We start from the raw sequence: 8,903 nt of genomic DNA, 5'->3' as shown, positions 1-8,903 counted from the left end.
GAGGGTAGGTGCCGGCTGTGGGACAGCCGGGTGTGCGCGGGGGTCCATTGAGGGGGAGTTGCAGCGGCGGGTTTTGCTGTTGCTGCGTCTCCGTTCTCTGCTGCTTGCAATAAAGAATCGTCCCCCACGCTCCCGCACGAGCCGCTCCAACCGCCAGGGCGCGCGGCCCCCGGCGAGGGGGGGTGGCACTCTCTACCGCCGCTCATTGGCCAGCCTCTCATTGGCCCGCCTTTCCGGCCAATGAGGCGGAGGGGTGGTGCGCACTTCTCGCGAGAGCGGCGCGGGGCCGGGGCGGTGGAACCATGTTGCGGGCGGTCGCGGCGCAGCGCCTGCGGCGGGCGGTGAGTGAGGGCGGGGGGCAGCGGGGGGGGAGAGTGGGAAAAGCGAACGTCCCTTCGGCCGCGGGGCGGCCCGCTCCGCTGCGGCGCCCGGTGCGGGGTGTCGACGGGCCGGTCGCCTTCCCTCCGCCCCGGCCGTGTGGATGCGTGCCCAGTGGGGCAGAGGTGCTGAGGGGCGGTGCGCGGGGCCGAGCTTCGCCGCCCGGCCGGCCGCGGTGGCTTGGGGGCGCGAGCAACAGGCGCCGCCGGGATCGGACGGCTCCGCTTCTCTTCCTCGCTGTGACTGTTAAAAATAAAGTTTCTGAGAGGACGGCGGGTGTTTAAGAGGCTTTTTGTGGCGCTCACTGCAGGCGAGAGTTGAGGATGGTTGTCCTATGTGAAGAGCTAATGAAGTCATAAGGGAAGTCTTAAATTTCTCAGTGCTCGCTCTCATCCACCTTCGTACGGGACTAGCTCAGGAGCAGGAGTGCTTCACTTACAGCTGGAAAAGACTCTTGAAGCTTGTTATTGCAAACTCTTAGTAAAGAAATTTGTGTCTTGAGAAGTTTTCTGGGCTTTTGAGATGTTTCTCAGTCTCGTGAACTCAGCTGTGTAGAAATGTGATTGCTTAACCATCAGCATCTGTGGACAAAGCTAATGTGGAACACTTGTTGCTTTTCCATATTGACCTTCATACTGGTCAGCTGTGAGGAGTGCCGGGCTTTTGAAGGCCATTTGTTGCTTAATGTGTCACAGTGGCTGTTGCCAAATTTAACAAGTAGGTGAACTCAAGGTTAGTTGGAGTAGATGATTCATGAAATGTCCCTGAATATCTGGTCAGTCTCATAGCATGCACTAGTACACACTTCCTCCACTAGAACAGTATGTAAATAGCCCTTCTAAAAGAGCTTTAAGTCTCACAGATTTCTTTTTGAGCTCCCCAAAGCTTTTACAGGTATTACAGCTCTGTACAGCTCTAAAATAGGAATTACAGATATATTAATCATTTTCAGGTACTAAGAATGGATCAAGAGTAAAGGTAGACCAGGACATACATGACTTAGTTAATAACAAAAATGATAACTGTTGTAAACATGGACATCTTTCAGTTATTGTTAGGCTGTAGGCTTTCCAGAGCAAAGGTCTTGTGATCTTTGGAGCTCCTGGAACATATGGTACTGCTGCGTAAATAATACTTTACTCTTATGATTACTGCACAATTCAGTTTCATGTCCTGGAAACATGAGGGCAGCTTCCATTTTCAGCCATATTAATTTAAAATCATAAATATGTTAAAATAAGGCAAATAAAACATTGTGCGTGTCTTCAGTGTGTGGGTGACAATGTAGTCTGCAAGAGAAATGAAACAAAGTCCAGTTAAGCGCTGCTAATGCTCATGCAGTTCAAGAGTGAATAGAGTCTAGAGAAAAACAGAATGTCAGAGACTTGTAAAGTATGAGAAACTGGGAAAAGTTGGAGTTGCATGACTTAAAGATGGGAGGACTGAGGAGGAATATGAGACAGCAAGTAAAAAAATTGGTGACGAGGCTGAAATAAGACATTTCACTGGTCCATGGATAATAAAATTATACACTTGGCTTAAATTGCAAGAAAGCTATTTGAGATAGTTAAGAAGATTTAAGATAGGCATTAAGAAATCTTTTCTAGTTGAAACGATTGTAAGTTTTTGGAGTAGGTTGCCTGCGAGTCTTGATTATTGGAACACACAATAAGCTCTGTGTTGGAAATAACATAGATATGGTTGCTTAGCATCTGATGGAGGATAGCTTTATACGAGCTTTTGAGGTCCCTTTCAAACCTGTAATGATGAAGTTGTGATCATCATGCAGACTTTTAGTTAAGGAGCATTTTGATGTCACACATTTCTACCTTTATAAAACAAACGGATAATGTATTCCCTTAACATTCTCTGGTCTTTGTCGTTTTTATCAAACAAGTGTCTGCCTTTTTGCCTGTTCACAGTGCTGGTGTTTTTTTCTTTTTTTCTTCTTATACGGCTTTACACAGCCATTTGGGACCAAGTTGATTGTAGGTGGATATAATACCAATGCTTTTAATTCTGTGTCCAGTTGTTATTCAACCTGTGTTGAAGTTAGAATTTGTCGTAAGGATATTAATGAAGGGCAAGCAGTGCTAGTCTTAACTGTTCCAAGTCAAAATGAATGTCTTGGTCAGCCTCACTTCTACCTCCATGCTCCTTCCAAAACCCCCAGCAATAGAGAATATGGCTGTTTTGCTTTGTGTAATATTTCACGATTCTGCTGTTGTTTTAAAGGTCCAGACAGAATAAAAGTTGCATTTGTTTCTGCAATATGTTTTTTGAGGGGACAAGAGTTGCTTTAGAGTTGGCTTGAACAAAATATAGACATGTTCTTATGAAGCTGTTGGTGATCTTTGGGTGATGGTGGTCTTAACTGCCAGGTTTAGTTTCTCACTTTTTAGTATAGTATTTTACCATATGATAGCTTTGGAATAAAGTGAAATGTCACTTGCTTAATTTTTAGTGATATTGAGCAGGTATTATTTTGTCATTACAGTGTTAAGGTGGGCAGTTTTCACAGCTGTTGAGTCTTCGAGTTCCTGTTGATTTGTTCAGAGCTTTTAATTTCCTGGTGTTTTGGGAAATAGTGGATTATTATTTCGGTCATATATATCTCATGATGCACGTGTGGGTTTCTTTTTTTAGACTAAGGTAATTCAGATAAATATATTTAATGGCCTGAAATGCATCTTACTCAGAAAGTACTGGGCTACATTTGTAGTCTTAGGGAATACTTTTAATATATCCTTCAATTGTCATTGATAAGCTCAGACTATTAACTTCTAAATGTATTCATTTATCTTGAATTCACTCTCAGTTGTTTTGTCTGTATTTCAGAACAGTTTTTTTTGCTTTGATTTTTATTAATGGTTTGCTTGGATTATATCTGGAAGAGTTTCTTCTTTATTATATCTTTTATTGCTGTTTCATTTCCTTGTAATTTTAAGTCTATTGTATTAACTAAATCCTTTTCATAAGTGTATTTCTTTTGTTGTTCTTTGCAGCAGTTAACAGCTCCTTTGTAGTTCAGGTACCTTTAGTGTTGCCTTTCTAGTTAGTGTTTCCCGGAGTTAAATAGCTGTTGCTTGCACCTCTTCTGTAGCCAGATATGTACATGGGTTCTAGAAGTGTAAATGTTTCCTTTGTTTCCTTTTTTGTGTTGTTTTTTTTTTTTAATTTTTTTTTTATTTTTTAAAGCTTTGCAGCTAGAAGACTACCTATTAATGGAATTAGGCATTGTTTTGTTGTAAGGAAGGTAGCCGTTATCTTTAGTAATACCCCAATTCCTAGTTCCTGGAGTTAGTTGAGAATTTTGCCCAGTGGTAATGTGTCTATAAGAGACACGATTAATATTAAGCAGTTTTAAAATTTTAATTTATGGCCAGTTGGCTTTTACAGCTAAGCAGTGCGGCTCTAGACCTTTGTGCAGCTGTTAGGTGCTTTTGCCTTCTGAATTTCTATTTTGGCTTAGTTCCTAAAACTTCTAGCGGTTCCTCTGGAGACACTGGGAGGCAAAATTCAGTTTCCTGGGTGAAGTTTCTAACAGCCTGTTTTATATTTATGCATATTTGGAATGTGTGGCCATGTAGAATACCCCTGCTGAAGCTCTTGCATTTCTGGGAAGACTTTTTGGCTGCCCTGTCTTTTATTCCTTTGTTTGTCACATGTATTACTTGCAGAGCTGATTTCATAATTCGTGTGTTACAAGGAGCGTCCTGGAGCAGGCTGCAGGCAGTTAGCTCTTGACTCATGACTGTAGAGGCCATTGATACCTACCTGTCTGCTCACCAAGCAAAGATACATGACACTTTTGTCTGGGCTTTTAATACATATGTTTTGTAGCATATACGCGGCAAATCCATATTTAAGAAGTGCTGGGCCTGCTTCTTGCTGTTCAGGTGACTGAAGGCGCAACATAAGTTCAGTTTGCCTTGGCATTGCTGTGAAGAGCAGATCACCAGCACAAATTGAATGAGTACTTTGATGTCTGGGGTGCTGGCCTTGTGTGCGGGTTTATCTGTGCATGTGTACTGGGCATATCCAGATTTCTAACAGTTGGCAGGGACAGTGGCAGTGAGTAGTCTAAGTTATTTTGTCGGAAGTCTAGAAATGTGGATATTGTGCTTAAATTTTTCACATTCTGCTCAGGAAACATTGCTGAGTTTCTCACACAGAGAGCAAAAAGAGGCTCTGGGGAAGCTTGAGAAGATAGATTAGATTCATCAAATCCTTTGGTACTTTGTGAGTGACTTAATTGGTGTATACTGCACATCAAAGTTAATCTTACCAATTTTTAGACATCTGGAAGTCAGAGACCACGTTTGCTCTATAGTAAATGCTGGGGAGGGGAGGACAGGGAGTTGGAAACTCCAGACTGTTTTCTTTCATGAATGTTTATTCTAGTATAAATTGAATCACTGTCTGGAGTTTCCACCAGAGAGGAGATGTAGATGTTTCTGCTGTAGGGGGAACATAGGTGTCTAGCTTTGATTTGTATCTAAACCTAGGTGAAATAAATTTCCAGTTGTACTGCTTGCTGGCAGATGTGTTCATAATCTACTGACATGCTTGAGAAGCCACTCAATTGTCCAGATTTGTAGGATGTTTAACTGTAATTGATTTCTTTGGATGAGCTGATTTTTCCAGAGCCTAGTTTTCACCAGGAGCCTTCTGTGGCATAAGCACCGAGTGCTGTTGCCTCTCAAGGCTTTGTTTTCAGTAGTTCAGTTGGCCTGTGTGTCTTATTTCTTGTATTTTTACCCCTGCTGCCAGCTGTTTAGGTTTATACTCAGCCTTCCGAATTTATCTGGGTTTGAAACTAGACATCCTGACCAAGTACAGGTGGAGAAATGATGTCAGTGAAATAATGAGCTATTCTTGCACATGTGCGGCTGGACAAGTTACTTCATTGAAATAACTACCTGCAAAATCTTTATTTTAACAAAGCAAAGTCAGTTTGGTGTTGGTTTGATTTTATTTAAAAAAAAAAATTACCTGTGTTAGTGTATTAGAATTCAGACTCACGTAGGATTTTTACTCAAGATCTAGAATATGACTTCTAGTGTATTTTAAATCTAGTCTTGTCTTTGTGTTCAGAAATGCCATGCATGTAGGTATAAAGTGACCTTCTGGTGTGCAGTTCCCACAAATATAAAATGTGGGTTTGTCAGTTAAAAAATGATACCCAGTTAATGCTGTAATATCCAGTCTCCTCGAGCAACAGCCATTGGTCTTACTTTTTCTGGCTAAAGAAAATATTTCTCAGTTTATTCTAGAATTATCTGACAGAATGATAAAGAGCTTTTCTGGTGGTGCAGTATTTTTCTGGTACTTATTTAGGGAAAAGGCTATAATATAGTCAGAATTGTGTGTTTGATATGCATGCTTCTTAGAGCCAAGCCAGGCTCTTATTAAAGAAATCTTTAAAGAGTCTGTGGCTCCCTCTGGAAATTTAAAAATTTCAGAAACTTTCAGGAGCACGGTCCACATTACCCTGCAACACAAATATAAATCATTGGAGAAGTGGGATTTTTGCCACAAAAGCATGGATTTATTCTTCAAACGGAGACTAAAATCTCGTAACTTTTATTGCAAATGATGTATGAAACATAATCAAAAATATGGTGTCTGATCTGTATTAGCAATAAATATTTTGTTACTGGCAATAGGCTTCAAATGACCTTAGAATCTTTAATCATAACAAGTAACCTTAAGCATAAAAGATGAAATGCAGAGCACTTTTACAAGAATCCTTATTGTTTTAATCAAAATGACAAATTACGGTCCTGATTCTGCAGAAACTTATCTTTGTATTTATATTTTTACACTGTGATTAGCTTCAGGGAAGTCCTTGGGATTTGCTTTCTCTGTGTGAAATTGAGCATGTTGGTAGGCTTTGTGTGGTTGAAGTCCAAATCGAAATTTTAACCTCTCGGATTTCCAGAGGCTTTTTTTTCTTTTAATTTAAGTGCCAATTTGGTGTGAGGGGAGATGGGGACAGAATATATGTTTAAAAAAAGTAGTAGTTGGCTGTGCAGTCTTAGCAAGGTGTTAGTGTTTGTGCCTTGATCACAATAGTGGATATGTTTTGTATTACATTGATGATAACTCAAGTCTTGATTTAGGCTTGATGTAGGATAAACTTGAAGGATAATATTCCCATTCCCACCCCGAACCCTTTCACTACCCTACTGTTAGTCTTGGAGGAATAATGCTTTTTGCAGGTTCACCTGAAAATTAGAGAGCAGAGTCTCAGAGCTTAGACTATTTTGGTTTGGTTTCGTGGCAAATCTTTGCCCCTTTTTTTTCTTTGCCTTTTTTTTTTCCTTTGCTTTTTCTTTGCCTTTTTTTTCCTTTGCTTTTTCTTTGCCTTTTTTTTCTTTCATTTTTGCTTTAGAGGTTGAAGTTTATGTCGACAGTAAATTGGTGAAAATTATTATCTAAGGATCATTAAATTGTGGTTGTAAACTAAGTGGTCAAATGTCAAATATTTTAAAGGAAAATAGAAAAAAAAAATGAACCTGATGCTATTCAACAGTTTTATTAGTGTGTTTTCAGGCTGTAGGAGCTTTCTGCTTAATTGTCATCCTGCCACTGCATACAGTTTTGCCTTTATACGTAACTGCTTGAAAAAAGTGAGTTCTGTTGCTAGCTTTTGTGGGAAAATAAAAAAAAAAAACACAACCAAAACCACCAGAAACCAAAGAACAAACACCCCAAACCAATCAAAAGTAAATATTTATTTGCTAACCTTGATTTATTTGTATCTTAGTCTTACTGGTCTAATCTTCACCCGTTGAAGTACTCAGTCAAATTGATTGGCTGAGCTCGAATGTAATGTATTAAAATGTTTTTTTTTCTTAATATTGTTAAGTATTTTCCTGTGGAGGTTTTAGCTTAAACACAGCATGTTATAGATATGATGAAGTCAAATGTATTCCTACTCAATAAAAAATATCTAGATTTAGCATATTTTATTTGACAACAGTGGTTTACAGTTTGTATAATTGATAAGTTTCTGTAAAACATTGGATGCTCTTAGGAGCAGTTTTTTACTTAAATGCTATGTATCAAACTCCTCTGTCTCTCTCTTTCCTCAAAGGCATCGCTGCTCCGGAGGTTTCAGAGTACATTAGTCATAGCAGAACACAACAATGAGACTCTTACACCCATTACCCTAAACACTATCACTGCGGCAAAACGTCTTGGAGGTGAAGTTTCTTGTTTGGTAGCTGGTACCAGTTGTGACAAGGTAGGAAATGCTGTTTTCATGTGAGTGAAATGAATGCAGTGAAGCAATACTTGGTAGCATCTTGGTCAGCCTGAAAAGCACTCTGTAGTGAAGAGGAACTGTACCAGGAATTGCTAATCTGCTGGAAATGTCCTGTACTTGAACATTTCTCTTCTGAAGTTAAAATATGGATATAGATTTGATTTCACAAGGGAGAATATCCATATCATTTGTTGTAAGCTTAAGCAAGCACATTTTTATAGGACTAAAGTCCAATTAACTTTTAAAATAATATTGCCCTGTAAAGTTTTCAAGACAAATATTGCAGTGCAAAGAACCTGGAAAGAAGCTTGCACTGTTCAAGTGGAAACCAGCAGAAATGAAACAGCACAGTGACAAATAGGGCTTCTGAGCATCTTGCTGTTACTAGTCAACTACTAGTAGCATAGTGAGTGTGTTTGCAGCCTAAAATTCTGAAATTAGTCCTTCTTGACTTTATAATTTAGCTCACATTTTAAAAAAGTTTATTATATGTTAGCTGTTGTATTGTTAGTCATATTTTTATGTGCAAAATCTAGAAACAATAATAGTATGTTACTGATGCTCTTATTCCAGCATGATGTGGTCTTGTGTGAACAGTAAAAGTACAAATAAATATGCATAATATTTTTCACACTAGGCTATTTTTTATGAATTGTTAAACTGAAAGCAATATGTGGTATTTCATTTAGGAGGCATGGTTATGGGAGCGAATTTACAAAGAGCTGGAAAAACTTCACTGGCTATTTCAGACTGATTCTAACTGAGACCCAGGTGTTCAAGGTGAAGACCTAGAAGCAAATATTTATCTAGATCAAGAAAATGAAAACAATTTTTTGCCTGATATCTCTGTCTTTGAGTTTCCTTATGCTTTGGCACTTGTATAGTAGAAAAAATATTGGGAATGTTTTGTTTGTTTGTTTTTTGGTACTGAGTATATGGTGTCTATTTGACAATGTTTGTGATGCTCGGGAAATGTACTTTACAGAAAATGAAGGTGGTTTTGCTAGGTTGTTTTGTTTTGTTGTTTTTTTTAAGCTCCTTTATAAGAACCTGTGTTGGTAGGACAAAAGAGCGAATTACTCAAACAGATATTCTGTAGCAGCTATTATGGAATTTTTATTTATTTCCTCTTGTTCATTTTTGAGGGTAAACTGATACTCAGTAAAACTATGCTAGTTCTGGGACAGTGCATGTGGTCTCCAGACACTGCTGTCAGTCCTCTTCTCTCTGATCTGCAGCAACCCTTTTATCA

The 8,903-nt window shown here is 39.2% G+C and overlaps 1 protein-coding gene across 2 annotated transcripts in view; it reads left to right on the top strand.

Moving 5' to 3' along the window:
- The first annotated feature begins 246 nt into the window (after positions 1-246).
- Positions 247-8,903, top strand: part of ETFA (electron transfer flavoprotein subunit alpha) — a 31,306-nt gene continuing 22,649 nt past the window's right edge. For both annotated transcript variants that reach the window (XM_065847717.2, XM_071813786.1), the window contains exons 1-2: positions 247-341; positions 7,481-7,630. In XM_065847717.2, coding sequence (XP_065703789.1) covers positions 303-341; positions 7,481-7,630 — 189 coding nt within the window. In that variant the 5' untranslated portion in view covers positions 247-302. The remainder of the gene's footprint in view (positions 342-7,480; positions 7,631-8,903) is intronic.

This window comes from Patagioenas fasciata, chromosome 12, assembly GCF_037038585.1.
Source record: "Patagioenas fasciata isolate bPatFas1 chromosome 12, bPatFas1.hap1, whole genome shotgun sequence".
NCBI classification, from domain to species: domain Eukaryota; kingdom Metazoa; phylum Chordata; class Aves; order Columbiformes; family Columbidae; genus Patagioenas; species Patagioenas fasciata.
The sequence above is the reverse complement of the archived record's forward strand: the minus strand, read 5'-3'. Positions and strand labels throughout refer to the sequence as shown.